Genomic DNA, 27,584 nt, shown 5'->3' with positions numbered 1-27,584 from the left:
GCGCGCGCGATGCCGGAAAGCAAGGCCGAGGCCGTCCCAGCAGCGGGGAGGGCGAGAGCTTGGAGCGGTCCTGCTTTCGCCTCTCTACGCAGGTGAAGGGAACGCCGCGCTGTCGGGAGTCGCTGCCGCTTTGAGGATAGCGGGAGGGCGCTGTGTGGGGAGGTGGCTGTCATGACGTAAACGAGTTTATCCCCCTCCTCTTCACAGTGGTCTGACCCGATCCCGCAGGGTAGAGTCGTCACTCTGTTATGGGCTCTGCGGGTGTAGGGGAGTCAGTGTGTGCGGCTCCAGTGCTGGAACTTCAACACCAGCAGAGCAGTCTGGGCAGGCCTTCGCTTCTGCCCTTGTTTCGAATGCCAAGGCTGAGCGCTGGGATATCCAGCTGTCTACCAAAGAATAACTGAAACGAGAGCTTCTGGACATGTGCAGTGTGTCTTTTCTTCCCCATTGGTTAATGTGACCACAAAGCCCACCCAACCATGTGGAATTAAGATCCAGAGCTACCAGGTGAGCGGTGTGTTGGATCACGCGGTAGTATCTATAAAGTGTGCCTTCTATACTAGCCTTCCCCAACCTGTTGCCCTCCAGGTGTTTGGCACTTTAGTTCCCATGAGCCCTAGTTAGCATGGTCAGGAATGCTGGGCGTTGTAGTCCAAAAGATCTGGAGGGCATCAGGTTGGGGAAAGTTGTTCTATACAGAAGTGATTTCTAAGATAAAAATGGTCAAGCACAATGCTCCACATTACAGACTTCTAGCTCCCATCCTATGCAGGTGCTGTGGACCAGCTAGGTGTACATTTTTCATCTGTAGTGGTCTTGGGTACAGGAGAAATGGAGTACATCCATATACATTGCCATGTGAAGATTGTGCACATGGAGTTTCACTGAGTGTATATGATTTTTAAATGTTATCTTAAAGGGTTTGGTTGCTTAGTGCAGAATTAAACTAACATACAAGAGGTTTTTTAAATAAATTTTATTGTAAGTTTTAACACAACAGAACAAAGCAAAAACAAAAAACATGCAAGTGTAACTACATACTTTAAAGATCTCAGCTTCAAATATTACATTGTTTTAAATGAAAGGGGGGAAGGAAAGCTAACATACAAGAGTTAACAATTTCATTATTTCCAAACTGGACTTTCAGAATCTATCTACTATTTATTGGTTTTCTTGACAGCTCCACACAAGAGGCCATGCAGAAATACATGTTTTTTCAGTGTAGTGATATGACCACATCATGCCCCCTTCTTTAATAAATACATTTAAAAGTGGCAGGGGAGAGAGAAACAAAGCTAGAGTTTATGTAGTTTTTGACCTATTTCAGGGGAGATTTTTTGGAATTGCCTTGCAATTTTTCCTGTGCTGGGAGAGGAGGAATAAAGTCAATTTTGTCTTAAGTGTGCAATCTCCTTTCTCAGCATATTTCTTTCTTTCCTAAAGTTAAAACAAAGCTAGATGTTAATGCAGTACATAGTTTTATTCCATTAAAACTCAGTCATTTACAATAGCCCTGCAATGTAGTCTAGAATTATCCCAATTCATAAATGGGAGGAGGGACTGAAGCTGAAAGATTATGGCTTAAAACACCCCCTGAAATGTAGTCCACTAGCACTTTCTCACTATTAGGGATGGGATGGGGCAAGCCTGAGAGATAACAGCTTATGACAATTTTTGTTTTTCTTGATGTTACATTGTGGAGCCAGGGCTGATGGCCTGATCCTGCACAGTTAGGTGTGCCCATTGACACCAAATACAGAGTTGGACTAAGAGTTTGTGGCTTGCAACTCAACATGCCTCATCTCAGAAGCTAGGCAGTGTTGGGCCTGGTTAGTACTTGCATGGGAGACTGTCTGGGAATACCAGTTGCTGTAGGCATTTGGGAGGGGTCAGTGGTAGGGCATCCTTTGCATGCAGAAGGTTTAGTCCCTGGAATATCTGGGTAGGGCTGGAAAAAATGTGCCTGAAACCCTGGAGAGTCACTGCCAGCACCTCTCACTGTAACCCTCCTCCTTTCCATTTTATCCTCACAACAACAGTCCTGTGGGGGTTGGGCTGAGAGTCTGTGACTGGCCCCAAAGTCACCCAGTGGATTTCCATGGCCAAGTAGGGACTGGAACCCAGATCTCCCGACTCCCAGTCCAACACTTTAGCCACAACACCACACTAACTCTCTTAATTTGTTTTCTGTTGTTGAAATTTGCTATAAAATCAATTTTTAAAAAAGCTGCTATCATTTGAATTTCCAGAAGTAAAGTGAAAAACTAAAAAAAAAAATTACTAGGAAGTGAGCTGAACAAAAACCAAAGTAAGCATGCCTTGGATTGGGCTGTGAATATATGTTTCTGTGAAGGGCAGTTGACAATGTAGTATACATGGATTTCCTTTTTTTCAATAGGTCTTTTCAGTAATCTACCTTTGTGAATGTTATCTTTGGAGACATAAAGAGAATCTCTGGTTTTGAAGTGTGGATATCAGAAAAGTGATTCTGAATTGTGAATGTATTTTTACCATTTCCATGGCAATTGAGATTTTGTGTATGAGAGAGGTTTATCACAAGATTAAAAAAAATCATTGATGCAACAGTGCAAAATATTTTTTTCATTAACAAAGACTCAGGAGTTTCAAATGTGTTGAAATACCAGGCAGAATCTAATTTTCAATTTATAGGAGCACGCGATATGACTGTAATTAAAAAAAAAGTTTAAAATGATGTGATGTGTTCCTTTAGCCCTTAGGTACATAAACACAGCAAGTGACAGATGTTTTTAGCCATTCTGGCTCATTGGCAATGCATGCTTTGGCATATTCTCTTTCCTGGGTGCCTATATTCATGCACATCTGTTGGAGTGGCACCATTCCTAGCGTTACAGTAATATGTCAGTTGCTATCCTGCACCGTTGCTAAGAAAAATGGCTTTAGATTATGTAGAGTCCAAAGTGGAAGAATGCACAGACTGTTTCACCTCAGGATAGCATTTCCATGTGAGGGCATCACTGTATTTTATGCATTCTGTCATCTTGAAATTGTTCACAAATGTTTAGATTGTCTTTCAATTAAACCTGTTGGTATTTGGAAGGGAAAGATGATCCGCTGTTTACAGAGACCTCTTATGAATGGCTGGAAGGCAAAACTGATGTTATACTAGCTTGAGGGTATAGCTGCTCTGTAGGCCAAATTGGCGGGCACTTAAAGTAGACTCATATATCTTCTAAACCCATCCAGTTGTATGCATTAAAGCACAAGACTGAACTGATAAGCAAGCACACCTTCAAAGGATTGGAAGTCATAATAGTTCAAAACAAAACTTGTACAGTAACTTCTGGGAAATGGTTATCTTGTTAATTTGACATACTGCTTTTTTTGTAAATTGTGTACCAGATAAAAACAAAAGTTATAGCTATAACTAAGCTATAATGTGTGTTTGTGTGGGGGCATGAGGAAATAGTTCAAATTCCTAAACATCACCATTACATATTTAGGCATGAGACCAGCACAGTTAGTTAAGAGAGCAATCCTGTAGTTCTTGTGCAAGTGTCCCAGGGACCATAGGATAGGTCAGATTCCCCCTCCTCTGAGATCAGAGACAGTGCTTTGACCTTGGGAGGGGGAGTCTGAGATCTGTCCCCTCCTCACAGCAGACTTGGAGAGAACTGCGCCAGGAGCTTCTCTGAGGTTGGAAAATCAACCTTGTAGAAGGGCAAAAGTGGGCCAGGACGGGAGGAGACTGCCCCCTCCAAAGTGCCCTCTCTAGATGGTCTAAAAAGCCCATCTAGCAAATTCTGCAATGTGTGTGTGGGGGGGGGTACCTCCAGTATCAGAGGTCAGTCACTAGATGGACCCTTGGTCTGATCCAGCATGGCTCTTTTTATGTTCTTATGATCTGAAATAAGTGATAAATACTTGAAAAGTTGATTGCTGGATCTTTGGAAAACTCACACAGTTTTTTTTTTTTTTTGCTTGTTTCTAGGATTTGGTATACTAAGATACATGATGGAGAGAGGTTTAGGTTTAATTAAATGGACCACCTTACGCACAGGTTGGCAACATTGGGGCCACTGGGGGCCACTTTAGCTGTTTTAGACACTTCTGGAGGTTACGTTCCTGCTGCCACACCACTAAATTTAGCAGCATCAAAAAATGGATGGTTTGCTGTTGAATTTCTGCGGCAAATCACTATGGAGGTGTAAAAAGGTCAGCTATAGCTTGTTCTCAAGCTGTTTGACTTTTTTACTGCTCCATAGTGGTTTGTTGCTGAAATTTGGTGGCAAACCATCAGGTTTTTTTTACTGCCATGAGTTTGTATGGTGCAGCAGACGATAATGAAGGGGGCTGCATGAGGGTGTCGGCCCACATGCTGTCTACTCTCTGACTGTAAATCACAACAGATTTGCATTACATCAGTTGCCAATTCTTAACAATTATCCTTTCACATATATGCCAAAGTTAGCCCAGCACACTTGTGGTAGTGTCCTGCCTCAGAATGCAAATGTGGGCTGCTTATTTGAAAATATTCATTTGTTTTTTTAAAAAAATTACCCGTATGTGGAAGGGTTACATGCCAAGGATACATCTTTTAGCCTAGACCTTTCCCTGCTGTGTGTACATTTGCTGTGTGAAATGAGTTTTTGATGTGGGGGCAGTTTCAAGCAGGGGATCTCTTGTGTACAGACTGCACACATTTTGAACTGGGTCTGTGTGTAGGTAAATGTGGGGAATTGTTCTGTGAAAACCGAAATCTGGAACACCTGGATTTTGTTTGTGATGTATGAATCTGCATTACAGCTTCTGGTGGTTTGCTGGCAGTGGTGGCACTGTTCTGTTCTGTGAGGAAAACATAAGCATTTTGAACAGTAGTGAGGCGTTTCTTGGTGAGCCTGAGCAGATTTGCCAGCACTATAGTGGATTTTGGAAAAGAGTTAAAATGTTTAAAAATTGGAGTGAAGTGGAGCAGCAGCCTCCTGGCAGGTGCTCCTGTGCAAACATTTTAAATAGCTGTATTGGAAACGTCTCTCTGAACAATTTTATGGGGGTTTTTTGGCGATGCTTCTGCAGGTTTAGCAAAGTTCTAAGGGGTTGTCATTTTTGTACATATTAGTATGTCATAGCGAATACTTCTTAAAAAAAGAAAAATTGATGCATTCTCTGTCTTATCTTTTCTTCCTTGAGCGAGGGGTGGGTGGGAACCATATCATTTAAAACCAATGTGCATTTTGTTAGCCTTATCGGTGTAGAAGTTTGTTTCCCGAAAATGCACATTAACTGCTTACTCATTGTGCAACCAACGATACTTCAGTGCAGCTGTTATCTCGTTTCTTGTGCTGATCAACTGGTAGGGCCATTGTACAGAGAAGAATTCTCCAGATCTAATTTAGATATATTTCCATGTTGGGTTTCTGTATTCTCTAGCATTTCTCCAGTAAACAATGAAAGTTCTGTTGCTGAAAGATCCTAAAGAAAGTGAAAACGGACAAGATCCATATATAAAAGTAAGTAATTTAAGAAGAAGATTTGAAAAACTTAGAAATTTATACTTGAATTATTCTCTTGATTGAGTCTAAAATCTGCTTCTGCATTTTAGCATAATGGTTTTGGACTGTCTCCAGCGTCAGGCTAACAGAAAACATACAAGTGGTTGCATTGCTCCACTAGCAGTTGTGCAGGCACTAGCAGAACAACTAGCGCAAGCAACTCTAAGCGTAACATAGTCATAATGAGTTGGCCACTGGCTTGCTCAAGCGGAGTCAAAATATTGGGTGTGATACTTGTACATGGATGAATACAGGCTTTCTGCAATCATTGGATTTAGGTCACAGTCAACCAGTGTCCCACACAGTAAGCTATGGCCATGTTAGGCAATTGTATGTACCCCCTTTTTACCTTTGTCTTTTGGAAAGAATACTTTGCAGTCCAACGAAGTTGTAATGCTCAAGGACAGCAACCTTCAAGTTTATATTCTCAGGTTTCACGTATTCAAGCCCCTCTGCTAATGGAAGAAAATGTGCCATAATTCTCAGCCTGGTAGGAATTGTTCCCTGAAAATAAAAGATTGTGCACTGCATTGTTTCAAAAAGTTAAAACTTGGGTGGATGACATACAGTTTGCATTTTAAGGGATATTTCTTGGTTTGGAAGGAGGGTTTCTAAAAGAGTGCTTTCTCCCACATGAGCTTCCACAATATCTTAAGACCTTCTAATGTGGCCTTGCTAAGAATGCCCACACTTTCTGAAGTATGTCAAGTGTTTGCAAGGAATAGGACATACTTGGTACTTGTCTCTTCATTATAAAACCTGGTCTCTAAGGATGTTCTTGAAGCTCAATCTAAGGAGCTTTAAGAAGAAGACTAAGGAAGCAGTCATATGCATTTTAGATAGGGGGAAAAGTCCTACAACTCCCAGCATTCCCCAGCATGCCATGTTGGCTGGAGAATGCTGAGAGTTGTAGGGATTTTTTCAGTCTAAACATATGCAGGATTGAACCTTGGGATGTGGCTTTTAAGGCAGGCTTTTGCTATTGCACATAATGTTGAATGTATTGTAGATGTCAATTTTAATTACTGTGAATTTAGTTTCATTGTAAATTAATATTTCATCTTGTATGTCCCTGGTTTCGGATATTGTGGTGATAAGAAAACAACTGCTATGTATTGTTCTTTTTACTGTGTTACCTGAGTATATTAAAATATAATTTCTAGTTCTATGCTAGTAGTCATGTAACTAAAGAGGGTATTCATGCCCACACAGATCAGTGCATGATGTGCATAAGAAATAAGGCAAAATTGCAAGAAATTGAGCTAACTGTCTAAATTATTCTGCAAGTGGGTGGGGTCATGATTTCCCAGATAATAATCTATTTGCACTACATAATCGAAACCTGGACTTTTTTTGTGGATGCCTTTTTACATTGTAGCCATTATGGGGGGACTGCGTATCCATTTACATAACCCCTTTTCTTTCCGCTTCTTTGAAAAAATTATGCACATTATTTTTAAATAAAATGTGACATTGGCTGTGCATGTCCCAATTTTGAATTTGTTTCAAAGCATAACAGTGCAATCCTATGCATGTCTACTCAGAAGTAAGTCTCATTGTTTTCATAGAGCTTACTCCCAGGTAAATGTGTGTAAGATTGCGGCCTAACTTGTCTTGGTAATTTAAGAAGTACCAGCAATACCTTTGAAATGTCAATGCTTATCACAAAACTGTGTGTCCTTTCATTCACAGGAACTGGGTTTACATGGGCTTGAAGCAACTTTGATCCCAGTTTTAGCATTTGAATTTATTTCTCTTCAAACTTTCTTTGACAAAGTAAGTTTTACATTCACTTTCTGGTAATAGCGTGTCCTGCAAAAATGATGCATCTGATTTTTGCTTGCTCTTTGTTCCATTTATTTGGGCTCCTAGATTGCCGTGCTATAAAGTAGGGCCAGGCAGCCTTTTGACATCTTCAAGGAAGTATCCTGGGCACCAATGCAAATTGCTGTGGGAGGTAAAATGTTGGGAGCACCCCCTCTCTTGATCTTCATCTTTCTTGCCACCCACTTCCAGATTTTCACCTTTCTTACCACCACCCCAAGCCATTTTTCAACAGAACACCCATTTCCCCAACTTTAGTAAAGTTAATAGACTGAGAACTTGCTCCATAGACCTTAACAGAGGTTGGAGGTAGGGTCCCCTGCCAAAAACAGCTAGACAAGGAGAGGAAGCCCACCTGCTGCCAAGAACCCCTTTTGGCCCACCTGTTAAATTCTATGGGGTAAGATCTGGCTCCATTGACTTTAGTAAAGGTAAGGAAAAGCATGGCAATTCTGGGCACAGTTAGTGGCTTCATGGGCGCCACATCACTGACTTCAGCTATAAAGCTTAGAGGTGTTTGAAAGTGGTTTATACCCTATTTGAACCTCAGGTGGTGCTGGCCACAGGCAGTGCTAAGTGCTGTAGGAATATCTGGTGTCAGTGGAGTGTCCAGCCTGGTAATTGCAATCTACCTGTGCATTATGCTCATCATCTAAAGCCCTCCTCCAGGTGTCTCCTTCAAGGTGGCTCAGAGGTGGCAACAAGGGAGAGGGCCTTCTAGGTGGCAGCCCCCCAGTTATGGAACAAACTCCCCAGTGAGGTCTGCCTGATGCCAACATATGGCAGGTTTTCAAATTGGATCATGGGAAATTGTTTGGGTGTGTGTATGAGTGTCTGCTGTCAGTGTATATGTTTTTAAAATGCACACAATATTGTATTTTTTTAAGGTTCATAAACTTTGTAAACTACCCAAAGAGCTTTGGCTATGTGGCAATATAGAAATGTAATATAGGAAATGAAATTAAAATGGACACTGAGAGAAAATTGACGAAGAAGTATATAAATATATAGTTTAATAAAATAAAATCTCTAACACTCTTTGAACATTATTTTGATTAACCATTTGGAAACTTTAAGTGTAGAATTAATGATTTTTTTTTGGAACAGTCTATAGCTAGGGTGGGCAGCCTGTGGCTTTCAGCCTAATTTCATATGACCTTCAGACTAATTTCAGTAGCCGTCTGGATGTGATCAGTTCTGACCTCTGGTAAGGGCCATCTGTCCCTTCCCTGATAGCCTGATGGATGAGAAGGGAGAGGGAGAAACCCACTCAATTTTGGCTTTGTCCCTGCCCACTGCTGGCTTTGCTCCTGCCCATTGCCCATGTGCAGTGCCCCAACAGATTACCCATGAGGCAAAATGGCCCTTGACAGAAAAGAGTTTGACCACCCCTGATCTATAAAGAACCCTGTTTCTTTTACTGCTGTTATAGTCCAGTCCTCAGCATACTTTCTTGGATGTACAGCCCATTAGCGAGACTGTATATGTTTAGAGTTGCATCCTAAATCTCTGAGGTAAGTTTTCTGTTCTGGTCATTGAGGACAAATGTTTTTTTAAAATATTATTTTTTAAAACAGCTTAATTTGTCTTTCCTTTTTTGGTATTAAATTGCCTCCCCTTGTGACTTGACTTTGTAAATGAACGGCCTGTCAGCATGTTTGTGGGCCTGTCAGTTACACACAGAGAGCAATGGAAATACCAACAGGCCAGTCCTATGTTTGTCTACTCAGAAGTAAATCCCATTGCGTTCAGTGGGACTTACTCCCAGGTAAATGTGTATAGGATTTCAGCCTAACAAGCTTAATGACAAATCGCAAGAAATTAAAATGGATGATGCTATCAGTCTGACAAGGACACTTGTTTCTCCCTTACAAGCAAAGGCCTAGGTTTTTAAATTAGTTACTTATAAACTTGAGTAATTGAGTAGCTAAAGCTCATTACTAGCTGAGTAAAAGCCTCTTAAATCAAGGCAATAGCAGTTAACTGTCATTTAAATGAGGGGATAAAAACTGGTGCATCTTTCCCAACACTCTGTAAATGCATGGAAAGCATTTAGTTTACTAAATGCTCCCGTATGTTCCTCTGGAGTAGCATAGTAGCGCAACCTTTCCTCTTGCACATCTGTTGCCATATTCCACAGTTGCAAAACTAAATCTACTGAGATGTAGAAAAATATCAACGAGAAAGCCATGCGTCTGATTATGCCCACAGCTAGGAGTATGAGCCATGGTTGATCTCAGGTATAGCTCCCTTGAGATAGACTGTAAGAATGGTACTGTTGGTGTAATTGTACTAGCATTATATAAAATTTTATAATACATATTATAAATAGTACTCCAAGGGGATTCTTTTGAAAAATATAAAGCATCTTGTGTATGAGATAAATATACTTGTTACTAGGGTTTGGGGACATAAATGCTTACTGGTGGCATAGATTAAACAGCAATTTTAATTTTTCACATAAATATCTTAAGCTATGTAATTGAATTAGACATAAATAGGACTTTAAAGCTTATAATAATTCTATTTCAGACTAAGCCTTTTCGCATTTCTTAAAAGCCACAGACCAGAGTTCTGGATGCTCATGGGCTTTCCTTTGCTGGCTAGGTGGTTATGGCAGGCGAAGGTTTGTGAATATACAGCAAGGGTGTTGAAACTCAGGCCCGTGGGCCAAATCCAGCCTAACTGAGGTCCCAGTCCAGGCCTCCTTGGGGTTCCCCACATGGCCACGGTCTTTCCCCCAACCGCTGATTGTTTGGTGGTCTCCCAGCTATGGTGCTGTTTTTTCCCCATTCTTTTTTTTTTCTTTTTTTTTTTATTATTATTAAAACAACAAACACAAATCAAAATCACTTAATACAAGATATTATCATACCTTACTATCATATATTCAATATTAACCTATTAAACATAATATAATAAACATAACAGTGCTCCCCCCACCTCGGGATCTCATTCTTGTTTCCAAAAACTCATAGTTTCATCTGTTGGTGGAACCCCCCTTCCTTTAGAAAATACAAACTCCAGGAACTTTTTCCATATACTCTCAAAATCATTCGTTTTTACTATGCCTCTTTGCATTTTTATATTACATGTCAATTTATCGTTTATAGCAATGTCCCACACTTCTTTATACCATTCTTCAATACAATAATCTCCTGTAATTTTCCAATTCCTAGTTACTATCAACCTCGCAGCTGTCAGTAGGTTCGTTATCAATTCTTTCATTTCTTTATTACATTTAGGATCATCATGCAGTGAGAGTAATGCAATCCTTGGTGTAACTTCTACTTTAAATCCCACAATCTGTTCAATCTCATAAAACACCATCTTCCATAACTTTTGCACATGTATACAATCCCACCACAGTTTTTTCCCCATTCTAAGAGCGTCATCAGATGACTGTTTTATAGCACGATCATTACTGGCCACTCTCAGTTGTTTGTGAGTCCTTTTGACAACTACATCCGCCTTCCACGTGTCTCCCGCTCCTTTTGCTCCTTTATTCCGTCAAAAAATAAGACCCAGAAAATCCGTTTTGTGTGTGTGTGTGTGTGTGTGTGTGTGTTGTCTATAATAAAACGTGCCACCAATCCCTGCTGTGTGCCGGAGTAGCTGTGCGATAAAAAAACACCCACTGAATGGGCCACGTGGTCGTTTCTTGCTTCCTGTCCTTATTGTGGGACAGAAGCAGGAGGCAAGTGGTGATGGGGGAGGGAGGGAGGGAGGGAGGTTGGCGACAGAAGTGATGGTAGGGGAGCTGAGGGAAAGAAGAAATCTATCTAAACAGGAGGCGGAGGGGGGAAGAAAATGGGGAGGAGGAGGAGGAGGAGGAGGTTGGGGGCAAGAAAAACCCTTGCAGGCCCAAGTGACTATGGGACAAGTGCACCCCGGGCCTGGGAAAAAATATGCCTGTGGTCCCAAAAAGGTAGCCTTCCTCTAGCCTAGGGCAACTTTGCAACACTTTGTGCACACTCGGTGGCTCAACTCAATTCCTAGATTCTGGATTTCCATCAAACAGCTGTTTTTATACTGTTGTTTTTTTGTCTCTGATGGTTTTTAAATTTTGTATACTTTTTAATGTTTACTGAGTTTTAGCTTTTGTGAACCGCCCAGAGAGCTTCGGCTCTGGGGCGGTATATAAATGTAATAAAATAAATAAATTTTCATTACTGACCTAGTCAGCTGTCAGTCATATTAGCAAGAGGCCAATATTACGCTGAATCGACAGGCTGTTATTGAACTCTGATCCATAGTGTAACTAATTATTGTTTTTGCATGCATTACAGTGTTGATGAGAATATGATTGAGGACATCTGGAACCCTTGCGTTAAAAGGAGTAGATCAAAGACTTCTTTGTTGTATTTGTTTTTCATAGTTAATCTACATTTATTTTTCTCCAATTTTTGTTTATGAATAGCTTTTTCATCCTGAACAATATCATGGGCTAATTTTTACCAGTCCAAGAGCAGTAGAAGCTGTCAGGCTATGCCTGGAGGACAATTGTAAAAAAGAAGGTAAGTGGGAATTTAGGAAATGCAGTAAATAAAATTAACAAAGTTGAATTATTTTACTGCTTCTCTGTTTTGGTGTATAGAAGTCTTAAAATGCATGTTCCAAATTGAGCCATTGATTATATAAGTAGGTGAGGAACTATTTGGATTCTAGGTAAACATTTTGGAACAACATGTTTTAATCATCTTGGTGAAGTTTACATAGGCCCCGTTCAGACAACATACTAAACCATGCTGCTTAATCACAAAATGGTTAATGGAATGCATTTTTGTTTGAATGGGGCCACAGTCATTACCCTGGTTTGCATGTCACGGGGAGGCAGGGTTTCATTCTGGCTTACTGTGAACAAGCAAACATGCTTTTCAGAAGACACCTTAAACCCTGCTGGTTAAGTCTTTTGGTTAAACAGCAGGGTTTAAGGTGTCTTGTGCGATGCGTTTTGCTAAACCCTTCTCACTCACTAAGCACAGTCAGACCGTCTGCAGCAGGGTTAGCGGCTCTAACCATGGTTTAAAATGTTGTGTGCAACAGCATGGCTTGTGGTTAGTGCTAACCCCAGAAAACCACAGTTTCGCTAACCACAGAGCCTGAAATGTCATCTGAACAGGCCCAAGGACTCCCACATGGTTACTACTGTCAACAGGAGCAGCTAAACAAGGCAGTACTCCTGTCTGTGGTTTGTTTAGCATGATGTCCAAACCAAGAACTTTGGATTTATGCCTGGCTTAGAACTCTGGCTTGTTAGAGCAGCAAGCCAGAATTCCTGAGCACTAAACAAGCCACATACCTCTGGCTTGTTTAACCATTTCCACTGGCAGGAGGAGCCAAATAGAAGCCATCGAGCAGTGGATTTTTTGTTTAAAAAAATCTGGATCACTGTGATGTCTGAAATCCATTTGGTCAGCTATTTTCAGAAGCACTTTTTTTTTTTTTTTTAGTTTTGCAGGTTAAAGGTGGATTGGTGTAATCTACAAGTATTTGTAAAGAAAGCTGCTTCAGATACACAATTGAGGGTTCAATCCTGTGCACATTTACCTGGGAGTAAATCCTGTTGAACTCAGCATGCTTTTGAAGCATGTTAGACTGCTGTTTTTATAGTGAACAAAAGTGCAATTTTGTTTGCTTTGCATAGTCACTGACATTTATTCTGTAGTAGTACTAAATATTTTGCTGAGCTCACACATTTTCAGATAAATAGCTTGTTAGGCACATGACCAAATAAACATTTTAGTATTTGTACTTTATAACCCAATGCTTAAACATAACGTAATGTTTTACAGTTTGGGAAAATTCTCTGAGAGAAAAATGGAATACCAAACCAGTTTACGTGGTAGGAAAAGCTACAGCTGGACTTGGTAAGTCACATTTTAAAAAGCGCTCTTATAAAATATTGATTAAAATGTTTCGGCCTACAACTCTTATCAGCCGTAGCTAGCATAACCAATGGTGGGGGATGATGGAAGTTGTAGGTTAAAACATCCATAAGGTCACAAGCTGGTGGGGATGATGGAAGTTGTAGATCAAAACATCTGGAAGGCCACAAGCTGCTCACCACTGGTCTACATTATCTTTTGCAACAGTTGCACAATTACTTTTATGGCATGAAGAAAATCTTTTTGTTAAAGCAACTTTGGATGCTCTAATACAGCTCAGGGTTTCTGTCAGCCAATGTAAACCTCAGAAAGCATTTTATTATACTGGGGTTGGCCAAATCACTCATCACGTCCATGTAAGGAATTAAGCAGGTGCTAGAAGGCAAAGTTATATTAATGCATTTGAAATATGTAGCAAGGCCCCTAGTATTTTATTTAGTTATTTAATTAACAGCATTTTTATCCCTGTTTTCAGTCAAAAAAGGCTCATAGAGCAGCTTACAAAAATTAATATTAAGACTGTCCCTGCCCTCAGACTTACGGTCTAAGAGACATGACATAAAAGGAAAATGAATTGGGAGGGAGGAGGTGGGGGGGGAGGAAAACCCAAGAACTAGTTCTTCCTTCCAAAGTTCTTATAGGTGTTCTTTTTGTCTGGGGAAGAGTGAAAAATGCTCGCTGTAGCTGTTCCTTCTCTCGTTGATGTGTGGGGCTAGGTTGGTCTCCCCCTTGCCATGGCGTTCTTCCTGGAAGGCAGTCTGGCTGATAGATGAGGCCCTATGCATATTGAACGTTCTATGGCTGCAGTACCATTTTCAGAAAGTAGTAAATCCTGAAGAGGTGTTTCACTCAAGGCAGCTAGCATAAAATACAAATGAGTCAAAGCCTTGCTGCCCTTTTTCTAGTGCCCACTAATGAATATATGAGGGCACATATAAATCATTACATAATGTGAATAAATATTTTTAAGGTTTATAATTGTGTTTCTTTTTATAAGATGGCTTGAGTCACCATTTCAAAAGATGGGTAATATAAATAGGGGAAATTTAAATAAGGTGATTTGAAAGCATTTTGGCTAGCTCTCTCTTTCTCTCTCTCTCTCTATATATATATCTCGGAATTTGACACGATAGTTAGAAATGTGAGAGTTTGAAGGTTTGTTTTTTATTTTGTGTTTTTTCTCTAAATTAGAATCTCAGGACCATCAGAAACTGACAGGTTTCACAAATGGCTTCACAGCTTGCGGGTTTCATGCTGCCCGCTGGCTAATTACTCCCAGCTGCGCTGTACTCCTTACTAAGAAGCACTGACTAGGGACATTTTTGACAGGCAACGTTAAAGTTAAATATTTCCCTGAGTTACATGATTTGTGACAAGTTTGTATATTTCGCTGGCTGCAGTAGGTAACAGTAAATTGTTGACTAGGCCATTTGCAATTGGTAGGTTAATGGCAATTTTGTGCTTTTCACTCAGTTTAAAACATTTTGGTCTTAGCATTCTTATGGGGGAATATATTTGGGGGATGTTTTGTTTAGGGTTTTTTTAAAATGATACATGGTTAATCAGATTCACACTAGACAGTATAGATTACCAGGTTTGGTCTACAATAGAGGGCAGCCATCTTCTCCTCTACAAATGTTCCATGGGGCATTGTGTCCCTGATTAGAAGGGGAACACTGCCAGGTTATTGGGGACAGTCAAGCCACTGATTGAAACAGCAGCATTTTTTTGTCTTTTTAAAAGAAAGAAAGAAAACGGTCTACCACATATTTAAAAGTAAGCACTTCCCCCCAAAAAAAGTTCTTAAAGTTCATTCAACTCTGAAAGTCACAGAATATCCCCCCCCCCATTTTTCATGGGGTACAAATGGTCCACAAAAATGTGGGGGGGTATATATTGCCTAGCCTTAGTTTAAACAATATCTGAAAGTATATCTCTTCTCTTGTGATTTAATTTCTGATATTTGCTTCTGCCTCCCTTTTGTATCTGTTCCTCTTTCCAAATGGCCTTTTTTTAGATTGTAAGCCTATCACCATGGCTTATTCCCTTTAAGAATTATTGTACTGTGTCTAGTATTTGAGCTGCTTTGTAAATAAGGAGGAGGATCAGAAATGTACAATCCCTATACTTGATTGGATAGAGTTTTCCATGATTGTGGTTAACATACATACACACACACACTTAAAGAGAGAGAGAGAGAGATATGGTACTGCGTTTTTTGTCTTGAAATTTGTTGCTGGCATAGTGCGTTACTTAGCTGCTATTGATCAAAAAAAAGTATTCTGTTTCCTTAGTGCCGTCTTCCAGCTACCAAAATCTGAGGTTCAAAGATGAATACTATTTTTCCATGTCACTTTGCAATGTGACTTCCTCATGCCTGATGAAGTCATTGGATGGCGCATTCTGATTCTGACTTTTATATCTCTGTAATAAAAAAAGATACCAACAGTGCTTTAAGATAATGTCACTAAGTATTTTTAGCAGATGTATCTCCTTTCTCACTCAATAGAACTTCCACCACATTCTGAGTAATTCTTTTTTTCTCGTTTCGTTTTAGTAGCTGAAATAGGGCTCAGACCACAAGGAGAAAACTGTGGAAATGCTGAAAAACTTGCTGAATACATGTGCTCCCGTAAGTGGATACAAATTTTTCAATTATTGAATTTTTATCTTATCTTCTGTAATATGCTTTAACACACCCACACCATACACATTCCTTTTATGATCTATATAGCCCCTATACAGAATACTTTTTTCCGGCCTGGATGAAGACAAGGCCACAACCTTGGCATTGAACAGCACACTGCTTTATATAAATCCAAAGTGACTGGCTATGGAATACATATAAATAGTAATAAGCAATAGAGCTGTACTGGCGTTTCATGGGGTTTATTTTTTACAATGCAAGGTGACATTTTGGGAGAGGGTAGGTTCCCCCCCCCCCAAGAGCCTTGCTCCCATAAGAAAAGAAAAGAAAAATTCCTTTCCCTGCAGAATTGCTCTTGCCAAAGTACTTGCAAAAAGGGGTAAGGGGTCATGCTGGGCACTGTGCTGCAGATTTGGCTACCTTAAAATGGCTGTTGAAGCACGATCCTGCCTACGTTTTGCCAAAAGAGGTGTGTGATTGCCCTCCACCTAGGGCTATTTTAAAGGAGGCAATTCTTAACAATATGCCAAATAACATGAAAGTATTACCTTCTGCCTCTCTTGCCAAGTGTTGGTGTGAAGGAGAAGAAATAACTTGCCACATATAGTATTTCCAATGCTAAGAAATGTATGGAGAGATCTGCATGCTCAAGGGTTTTTAAGACTTTCACTCTCAAACTTTTCCTTCTACAACTTGCACAAAAAAGTTAGGTAGGAAGGACCCATGCATGCCAAGAGGGTTTATAAACAGTCCTAATGTCCGTGCAGAAGTCCATGCAAGTATGCAAACTTTTCGGTGCTTATAGGTGCTTACCAACTGTCTCTGGAGAGGCCACCAGTGAGGGAGGAAGCAGCAGCCAGGCACCTCTCCACCGTGCCTGGGTCCAGCTCCAGCTGAGAGCCCCCTCCCTCCCGCTACCAACTGTAACTGCTGAACTTTGCAACTAAGATTATAGTGCCTGAATTTGCTTTCCTTTTCCCCCTCCTCCTCCTCCCTCCCAATCCCCTTTCCTTTTGTGTCATGTCTTTTAGATTGTAAGCCTGTGGGCAGGGACTGTCAAGAAATACTTTTGTAAGCCACCGTGAGAGCCTTTTTTGGCTGAATGGCGGCATAAAAATCCTTAAATAAATAAATAAATAAATAAGATCTTTTTACAAGATTTCAAAAATAATCAGTCACAAAACTCTGCACATGCACTTATGCTTGATTAAGCAAACACTTCCAGTGCAAACTAATTTGGTATTGCTTTCATTTTGTGCCGTATTTGTTTCTAACAAATATCTGCTTAAATGGACATCCCCAGTATCTGTTTGCCATAGATGGCGTGACAAGAAAGGACCATGTTTACACAAAATTCCTTCCAAAACTACTTGGTGCTCAATGCATCTGATATAAAATGTCTGCTACAAATTTATGATTTTCTTGTACTGAAACCATAAGAGCAAGGTAATTAAATCTCCATTAAAAAAAAGAAAAAAGGCTATTGGAGTGGAGCTTTTACAGTGGGTTGGAACCAGACTAGATTAGTCAGGCTTTAGTCCCATTGAAATCAATGGAATTAAAGCATGACTAACTTTGTTTGGATCCAACCCCATTGCATTTAAGTTTCCTTGTCTTTGGTGCAGACTGAGGTGGCTGAGGAACCTGGAGAAATATATCAATTGAGTCACTAATTAAATGGTTAGTGTCAGTATTCCTCTCAAGACAAATGTTACAGTCTTTTAGACTTTAATGCCTCTGCATAGTCAGTTATAGAGAAAGAAAATACTATCAGGGCTAGCACTTGTTATACTGTCTAGAGCTACCAAGCTGTTATTCTTTTTTTCTTTGTAAACACAAGTCTAAAAGGATTAGCATTACTTTTCAGATATCACATTGGCATTTCAATTAACCGACACAAACCTTGGTAGGACTGATATTAACATATTTTGCTTTTATCTCACAAAATACTGCTCTGCATTCTGTCTGAAGTCCTTTGTTGCTTCCTATAATTTATTATCTATCTGTGGTGCCTAATAAAACTTCAGTTTGCAATTAGAGTATTCAGATAAATCTGTGCAGACTCCTAATAAGATTTTTTGGTTTGATTTTACTAGATTTTCTTCCCCTAGAGGAAATGCAGGGGGCTTAAGGTTAAAATGCAAGAATGTGCTTGTAGTTTTTAAAAATAAACAACCCAACCTACCCTCCACAAAAAATAAAATTAATATAAGGAGAGAATTTTATCTTTTGTTTTCTCATTCCCCTCAAATACAAGTCTACTAATTCCATGAGCAAACATTCAAAGCATTCTTATTTTGGCTCAGAATGCATCATTTCATTAATTTATTCATTTATTATATTTATATACCACCCCATAGTCAAAGCTCTCTGGGCGGTTCACAAAAATCAATCCCAAGAATGCAGATCCAGTATGTGACACTTGATCTGAACCTGGATGCACAAGTTATTAATGTAGTAGCCATCAATGGGATGATCTTGTATGGATTTGTCTAATGCATTTTCAAAGTCATCTAAGCTAGCGCTTATCACCAAGTCTTGTAGCAGTGGATTTCATAAATTAATTCTAAGAATATTTGAGAAGAATTTTGTTGTACAAACACATGCCTGGGGAATGGTTCTCCTTGAGGAAGCCTCTCCCAAGTATGTCTGTGCAATGTTCCTCCTAACAGAACTCGTAAGTGTGGAGAGGGGAGGGATAGCCATTTTAAAGATGGGAATATGGATGGGCTAATTCTTGATTAAGAAGGCTCTCCCTACTGGTAGAAATAGATACCTCCGGTAGACAAGGAAGTTAAAGTGGCAGGTAATATTGAGAATTCCTTTTCAAAGCATCCTGTCCCTTTCTTGTGACTGCTTTGACCTTTCCCTCCATGCAGAATGTCAGACAGCAAATTTATTCAGCTGAAATGAGTCTTTAAATAGCTAAACAAGTATGAGTCTGAAGTCTGAGGAATACCAAGTAACTGAAGGGAAGGGAGAAAACTTATTAAGATGATTGGAAGCATTGTGCTTGGTTGCTCTCTGTTGGATAGCAAAAGAAATAGAGCTTAGCAAGGCAATTTATCTTTTTGCCAGATCTTTTTAGCCAAAATATCCATGCCTTGGCAATGGGATCTTTTTTTAAAAAAAATTTACATGCTAAAGAGCTGCTGCTGTCTTAAACTCCTAGGTGTCTTGAACTTTAAATATTTTCAGTAATCTTAAGGGTATAAATAATACATGTCACACTTTTTACTATGTGTTTAGAGTGTGACCATTTTAAAGTATTACTTTGTAGTCCTTGTGCTTAAAATGTCATGGTGAATTAAATCCGTTTTTTATTTTTCAAACAGGGGAGTCACCCAATTCATTGCCGTTGCTTTTTCCTTGTGGAGCTCTCAGAAGGGAAACACTTCCAACAATCCTCAGGGGAAAAGGTTTGACTTAAAGCATTTAAAAGTCTTTTTTGAGCTTCAGTCTTTCAATCCGACAAGAACAGAGCAAATGAGACGGTGCACATAATCAGATTGCTAATACTTGCATACTTAATGTATTTGCTGGCTCTATCAAAAATGATCATCTTCCTTTCTGCCTCTGCATTTCTCATTCTGTGGGACAAATACATCGACTGGCATCTTCCAGCCCTAGGCCCAGTTCACACATTTTGCTGCAGATTAAGGATCAGTGATTCGGTTTTTAACAGGTAACACAAGAACTTGGAGGAAGTAAATGATGTTTCGAAGGCCTCATTGCCATCAGCTGCTCTTGCTCCTCACCTTCCTTCTCATTACTGCTACCGCTTGCTTGCTTGACAGGCAGAGAGAGACCCAGTGAGCAAGTAGGCCATGGCATCTGCTGCTGCTTCTCATCAGCACCATTGTCTGGGCCAGAGTGAGGGGCAGGTGAACACACAGGTTGCAACAGGGAGGAGTAGGAGCAACTCCAGGGGGCTTTTGTCAACAGGCGCCTGCTGGGATCTGGGCCTTTAGCAGGTGCCCCACCATGCCTAGCCTTGACGCCATCCCTGAGTATGATGTTTTCAGCAGCTGTATGTATTATATGCTGGGAAGGAACAGGTCACTCCTATAAATTGTATTTATCTCTTGTTTAATGCCAGAGCAGAGTCTATGTTCTATATACTTCCACTCATTCTAGTTGCCCTCAAAAACCCACCAGACTCATAGCTCTGTCTTCTTTCTCCCTACCTTGCAAGGAAAAAAAAGGGATGGGGGGTGGTTTCAGGGGAAAAAATCTATTACTGAGCTCACAAAGTTTTACAATAAAAATCTTTGGTCTATAATTAGGACAGTCCCAACCGGTCAGTAGTTTCATTTGCAGGGCATCCCCTACAAAAGATGATGTTGCACCTTCCTATACATTAGAAGCTGTGGTGCAATGCATCATGCCTTATCAGCACTCTAAATAAGGCCAGTTCATTTAATTTTTCAAGCTGCCTGAAAGCCTCCCAGTTGCCCCACTGTTCCAAAATTCCTGCCACTCATCTGTAATCTTCTAATAACGTCCTTCCCCCTGCCCCCCGATATCCCCAAAGACACAGCTGGGGTTGAATTCAAAACTGTACGAAGAGTAGACCTATTGAAATCAATGACAATTAAATTTGTCTTGACTAAGTTAAGTCCCATTGATTTCAAAGGATCTTCTTGAAGTATGGCTGACTCTATAACCACACAAGCATTTGCTGCCCTAATTGCTATTTCATTACTCACAAACCCTACATGAGCTAGAACTGAAGAATATCTCTCTCCTGCCCCTGCGTACCCTTCTCATGAATTTCCCCGTCCTTTACAGGTGGAAATATTTCCCACTTATACTATACTTTATTAGTAACTCCAAAATACTGTAGTCATCTGCTTTATATTCAGAGATCTTGTCCACTCAGTTAAAGTATGTTACAAGGTTTGAAATCCTCCCATTATGGGGTTTCCAAGTGGTTAATGAATTAATTTGTCTTATACAGCACCATGTACATTGATGGTGCTATATAAATAATAATAATAATAATAATAATAATTCTAAGCACACTTTACCTGTAAGTCTTCTTGAAGTCAGCGGGCCTTACTTCTGAGTAGACATGTACAGGATTGTGCTGTTAACCTCTAAATTAATAGATTTGATTTAGAGCTGGTGCACTTTCTTTGCTCAGGTACTTCAATCCCTTTAAAACTCTTCAGGCCCATATTATGTCTTATGGGATTTTTGTTCAGTTTGCATCAACTGCCTTGACATGTCTTTCTGTGATATATGAAATGGCCACAACACAGCATCAAGCATTCAGAAATTCTATACCATATGAAATGCATCAAGCGTTTTAAAAATAAATTTTCATAACAATTTTGCTCTCCGATCAAAGATCCTGGCTATCTGAATTTGGGGTAGAATCTGCTAAGCCGGATGCTTACAAAGTTTAGGGTGAATGTTCAGTTTTATTTCAGCTCAAAAGTACCCTTGTTCACATTTTGCTGTAATCAGCTGATAAAACTCACTATTATTAATCACTATTACGTGTCACTGTTTTTATTGCAGGTATTGCACTGGAAGGCCTTACCGTTTATCAAACTACTCAACACCCTAAGCTTCAAGAATCCTTGAGGAATTATTTCTCGCAAGAGGTATTTCCTTTTGATTATGCTACAGTTTGTGAAAGTTAATTGTGCTCCCTTGTTTATTTGGTAAGTCAGTATTGTGCAGGAGTTTAGCCTATAACAAACAAGTTCCTTAAGCCATTTTCCCCAGCTATTGAGGGAGAATTCCCATGGCTGTACTTTTAGTCGTCTTGGATGTAATGCATTTGTTTGATAAAAATGGAATGGGTCTCCAGCTGGGTTGGGTAGCCTGACTAGGTAGAAGGGAGCCCTTGAATGTTTTTTAAAAAGTAATAAATTGTATTGAAAGGGCAGTTGCTTGTGTATTTTCAATAATGGTGGTAACTTGCTCGTAGAATCCATTTATTTATTGCATTTCTATACCGCCCAATAGCCGAAGCTCTTTGGGGGGCTTACAAAATCCATGCTATGGAATAGCCAGTCTCTCCTTTTAATACTTTTCCATAGGGTGTTCCTGTTAGTGTCACTTTCTTCAGTCCATCTGGTGTCAAGTATTGTCTGAAGCAGATTCTGAAACTGTCTGGTGATCTCATTTCCCAAATTAAGGTAAAAGTCTTTCAGCATAATAATCTGATTCAAGTGTTTTCAGTTTCTGACTATGTCATCTGCTTTTCTGGCTCTTAACTGAGGGGGCTGAATGATGACTTTTTATTGTCTGTTGCCTTAAGATCCTCTGTAGAAAAGTATTGACGTCATGGGGGCAATTGTGTCCTTTACTCATTATTTTACTTGTTTACAGGAACAGAGGTCCTATTCAGAAGACACGTTAAACCACGGCTTTAACCATGGTGGTTAAGTGAGAAAGTTGGGCTGTGTTCAGAAGACACCTTTAACCACGGTGACTAAGGCAAAAAGCTTTATTCACCGTGGTTAAAGCCATGGTTTAAGTTGTCTTCTGAATGGGGTCTATATCACATTAAATCTATGGATATTTCAGTATTTTTGCAACGAGATAATTGTAAGATTTTTTTTCATACAATCATTGTTATAACTGCAGGGAGAATAAGATGCAAAAGGATCCATGATGTTGATTTTGTTTTGTTTCCTAGTGTTAGTATCCACATGCTGCCAATACCTTTTCACTTGTTCCTTTTCATTTTGTTAGTACAAAATGAATTCTTACCAGTAGATGACAGCCAACGTACAAGTGACATTAAATATGTATCCACAATTGCATGTTGTTTTTTTGCCACAGGTGGGAAGAGAATTTGTATTGGGACCACAGCACTGCCAGATGGGGGAGAGGGGGGCTGTCCACGCTGCAGTTCTGCTTCACCCTCCTGAAGCTGCTATTGGCATCAATAGCCGATTTCCTCCCAGGGATAGCAGCATTGAATGGGAGACAGCAGAGGGTAAAAAGGGTTAAACCAGGGGAGGGTATGTTCTAGAGATCTGGGGGCCATTTCCACCCAACCCCCATGTAGGTTGCATTCCTGCTGCTGCTACATTCGGCAGTGGTGGCGGCAAAAATTTAGGTGCAGCCAAATTTTAGCATTAAATTGCTGTGGAGTGACAAAGGATCAAATTGACAACAAGGTACATTTGATGCTTTTAACACTCTGCTGCCCTGAATTTTGGCAGAACAGCAAACGCCACATGTTGGCCATGCCTGAACTGAATGCTCTCCAGCTTGCCATTGTTCCAGTCTGCCCAGGGTGGAGTGGGGGGGGGGGGGGCTGTTGAAGCTTTTTTTAAAAAAAAATTAAATGAAAAAAGCAGCACAAGGATGCAAAGGCAAATACCACTTTTAACATAATATGTGGTTGAATTTGGCAGCAGTAATGTTAGCTATTTAGCATGTAATTTCAAAACTTGACACTGGCACCAGAGGAAAGATAAAATAAAAACCAACCTATCTTTTTAATTAGTCCAACCTACATTGGTGAGAGAAGGCAAATTTGATCTGTATTTATGACTTCACAACAATCTACAGGTATACCACTAATGCGTAATCCAAAAACAAAGACATATCTGACATTGGAACACATTTCTGAGCAGACTATAAAGTTGAGACCCTACAGAACGCAGGAGCTGATTCAATTTGGTACATAAACATGGCTATTTTTTTTTCCAGTTTGCTGCTATAGGTCCAACAACAGCTGAAGCGATAGCAGCTGAAGGAATCTCAGTGAGCTGCACTGCCAGCAGTCCTACGCCACAGGATCTCACCACTGGTCTTAGAAGAAGTCTCCAGCTATAGAACTGCTGACACATTTTAAGGCTGTTGCTGTTTGAAATTATGCAGCCACCAATAAAAATGCCTTCCTTGAATTTGTAATATATGGATATTACTAGCATTTATGGAGATTAGAAGTCATGTAGGCTCTGCCTTGTAAGATTCTGTGCACCTTAATATTGTAGTTGTAATTGTAATGCAAATTACAGTCAGTTGTTAAAATTGGCTGTAACTGCAGCTGCCTAGTAGTTAGCACCTTGCATCATACCCTGATAAATGTGAAATCTAACACTGCTGAGTACATTTTAAAAATAGTAATAAAGCATTAGATGCTTCAGTCTCTTCTAATTACACCTAATCATATTTAGTGTAACATTTTTATCACCCAGATGAAGTTTTGTTACATCTAAACTCATAAGATGTGCCATGCAGGATCAGACCAAGGGTCCATCTAGTCCAGCATTTTGTTCAAATGGCCAACCAGCTGTCGACCAGGGACCAACAAAACAGGAACGCCTTCCAGAAATGTAGATTTCTAAAGAGCTACTTATTCAGTACCAATAGTCTGTACTACGTTTGCAGTCTCTTCTGTATACTAAAAACTTGTATGGATTTTAATTATTATGCATTCAGTTACTGTGAATAAGTAGGCATAGCATTGGAAATCATTTTGTCATAAGCGAAGTAGGTTGGTTTGGATATACTTCTACAAGTATTCTGTCTATTAACCAGCTTGATTCACACAACAAAATTGTGTGCTGTAACTTCAGAATCATATTTTTGCTTCTTCCTTAGCAGGAGAGACATTGTTTATGAAATCATAACTCCAATAGCTACTGTTATACTTAGAAAGATTCGGAACACAGGATATATTCATTAAACAAAAAACCTATGGTTTACAAAACAACATTAAGGCTCTACAGTTTTCAACTAAGCACCAAAAAGGAAAATTGAATGTTAAGGCTCACAAGCCTTAATGCCGCATCCTCCCTAAGGAAAGTGCCAGTGAAATTCTCATTCTCCCAGAGCAGATAAACCATGAAGACAAGATGGAGAATATGATATGCAGAGGTGACTATGGGGTTGTGGAAAACTGATGACGAACAACTTAGGGCCACCTACTTCTCTTTTTTTATTTAGAGCAGCCTTTCCCCGACCTGGTGCCCTCCAGAGGTGTTGGACTATGACTCCCAACATTGCAAGTCAGTATGTCCCATGATCGGGAATGCTGGGATTTGTAATCTCAAACATCTGGAGGGCAGCAGGTTATGATATGCAGAGGTGACTGGGGTTGTGAAGAAGTAATCATGAACAACTTCAGGCCACCTACTTCTCTTTTTTTAGAGCATCTCATATTGAGAGTTGCAACCCAACACATCTAATGGGCACCAGGTTGGGGAATGCTGTTCTAGAGCAAGGGCAGGCAGAATGTAGATCTCCAGATGTTTTGGAATTCAACTCGTAAAAGCCCCTATCACCATGGGCAGTGATCAGGAATGCTGGGAGTTGATGTCCAAAACTTCTGGGTAGATCTATTTTCTACCCACCTCTGTTCTAAAATGATGTTTTCCAGCATTAAGATATGCAATCCATCAAGGAACTCCAAAACAGCTGCATCACTTTAAATAAACTTTCTTAAACCAAATGAAGCGACAATGAATTAATCTTGAATACCTAATCCAGACATCAAAATTAATTTTCAACACATGGCATAGGTTGTCTGTTTATTGAATATCAGATATATGTGTTCAGCAGTGTGAGATCAAAGGCAGAGCTGCTAGCTGCTGTTTTGAAAGAATGATTTTGACTGTGTGAGAAAGGCCTTAGAGAAGGGAAACTCTAGGAAGCAGCTAAACATTACTGTTGTTGTTGTTATATTTATTTGTATCCTGCCTTTTGCCCAATGCTGGGCCTCAAGGTGGCCTTACAAAATGAAAACATACAGCTAAAGCCTTTAAATAGAAATATACATAAGTTAAAAACATAATTAAATACATTTCAATATTAAAACATTTAACACTTTTAAAATATATAACAATTTAAAAGTCCAAGGTATAGACAGAGGTCCAGATTATTTGCCAAAGGCCTGCCGGAACAAAAATGGTTTTGCCTGCCTTCAAAAACACATAAAGAGCCAGTCTAAACTGCAATGATTAGAAAGAAAATACACTATGGAAAATACACTACAGTTTAACAGTTTCTAAAACGAATTAGAAAGTGTGACTAGGCCAAAACCAATGTTGTAAGCCCAGAAGCACTTTGAAAGGTTTCAAAATTGTACTTAAAAACTTATATCGGCCCAGACTAATTAAATGAAGTGTTTGAAGCTTTCCACTTTATAGCAGTATGGACCAAACTCTTAGAAAAAAGGAAAGGAGCACTGTGTGTGTATGGGGGGCAGGGGGATTAAAAGGAAAGACAGGCTGCTTACCTGTAACTGTAGTTCTTTGAGTGGTCATCTGTGCATTCACACATATGGGCTCTGCGCCTGAGTGGAGACCCGCTCGGGAAACTTCGATAGCTGAAGTGTTTGGGGTGGGAGCCCCTCCCCCATGGCGTACTGCGCATTTCTCAGGACTCCCACCCATTTCCCTGTTCCCTGAGACCGACACCATGGCCTCAGTACTGAGGGCATCCCCTTCGGTATCAACAAAAAACGTAAACATCAACACCAATGAGGGGATGGACAATGGGTTGTGTGAATGCACAGATGACCACTCGAAGAACTACAGTTACAGGTAAGCAACCTGTCTTTCTTCCTAAATATATTTCTAGTTATATATTTCTTCATAAATATATTTCTTCCCCTCTCTCACACTAGGGGCATTCAAGAGGCAGCTGGAGAGCCATCTGTCAGGGATGCTTTAAGGTAGATTCCTGCAATGAGCAGTGGGTTGGACTCGATGGCCTTGTAGGCCCCTTCCAACTCTACTATTCTATGATCATTAGAACAGGATTTCTTCAACAAAAGGATAAGTGAAGATACAAAAAATTGTGCTGATTTTGTTAAAGCAGCTCATACAGCTCTTAATAAAGAATGCTTAGAATATCATAGAGGAATGCTATCTTACTACAGAGCAGACAGCCGTGGAAGAGCATCAAACTTACATCATCAGTATCACCTCCTAATTTGCTCAGACGGGAGGCAAGATGCCTGACTACCTCAGTACCGAGCAAAGGAAAAGGTACATTACACCAGTTATTTAGTGCTCTGGCTTAGGTACTGACAGTTCCTGCTGTGTAATTTCTCTTGGATGCCAAAGTGCATTAGCTATAAGGCTGGAGGGGAGAGAATTGCTGCTTATAAAACATAAGGGACAGAGCTTATAGGCAATAAAGCAATCCAACTGCTTTGCAGTCAATGGTCAGTAGAACTGCATGGTCCAAACTGCTGGAGTCAGACCATGTAAGACTATTTCAGCTGCAGGGTTGTTTGATTTTCTTACAATCCAATGTCAACAAAGTCTTAGAGTGTCCTCAAATAGGGCTTCACAGTAAAAAGCTGAAGTCTTGATCCTACAATAGGGAGCAGTAAAGAATATATTGCAGAAAGGAGTCATTCTAGGGTTTTCAAACCAATTAACTAATGAAACACAGTCTTCAATTACATAACCTTACTGTTACTGGATTTTTTCTTTGCTGACTCTTTTCATTTAATAAGGAGGTAGTATCTGTTATCTGTTCCCTTTAACCTTCTCCACCTGCATATAAACCAACCACTGCTGTCCTGCTTGACCTATGGTAGGTTAAGAGAACCTGAGTAAATTTACACTCATATCAAAAAGATGCCATTTGAAATCATTGGGATTGAGGGAGGGCTTAATGAGTGAGTGATACTATTAGACCCTATACAAAGAAGTTATCTTCTTGCAAGAAGAGATGATAATCTTATAGTTCAATATTTGGAGGTCT

At 39.9% G+C, this 27,584-nt stretch overlaps 1 protein-coding gene across 2 annotated transcripts; it reads left to right on the top strand.

The window, feature by feature from the left end:
• Positions 1–91: 91 nt before the first annotated feature.
• UROS (uroporphyrinogen III synthase) lies at positions 92–23,993 on the top strand. 2 transcript variants are annotated; one of them, XM_063132806.1, is made up of 10 exons: positions 92–507; positions 5,410–5,489; positions 7,224–7,307; positions 11,776–11,872; positions 13,151–13,225; positions 15,801–15,875; positions 19,226–19,309; positions 21,417–21,502; positions 21,944–22,042; positions 23,571–23,993. In XM_063132806.1, exons 2-10 carry the CDS (start codon positions 5,427–5,429, stop codon positions 23,694–23,696), a joined length of 789 nt encoding a protein of 262 aa, XP_062988876.1. In that variant the 5' UTR covers positions 92–507; positions 5,410–5,426; the 3' UTR covers positions 23,697–23,993. The 2 variants fall into 2 exon arrangements, with proteins under 2 accessions (XP_062988876.1, XP_062988877.1); XM_063132807.1 differs by lacking the exon at positions 92–507 and adding an exon at positions 2,447–2,467.
• Positions 23,994–27,584: the final 3,591 nt, after the last annotated feature.

This window comes from Elgaria multicarinata, chromosome 8 (genome assembly GCF_023053635.1).
Source record: "Elgaria multicarinata webbii isolate HBS135686 ecotype San Diego chromosome 8, rElgMul1.1.pri, whole genome shotgun sequence".
In the NCBI taxonomy this organism is placed as follows: domain Eukaryota; kingdom Metazoa; phylum Chordata; class Lepidosauria; order Squamata; family Anguidae; genus Elgaria; species Elgaria multicarinata.
Note: the sequence above shows the minus strand (reverse complement) of the source record. Positions and strands in the feature narration are given on the sequence as shown.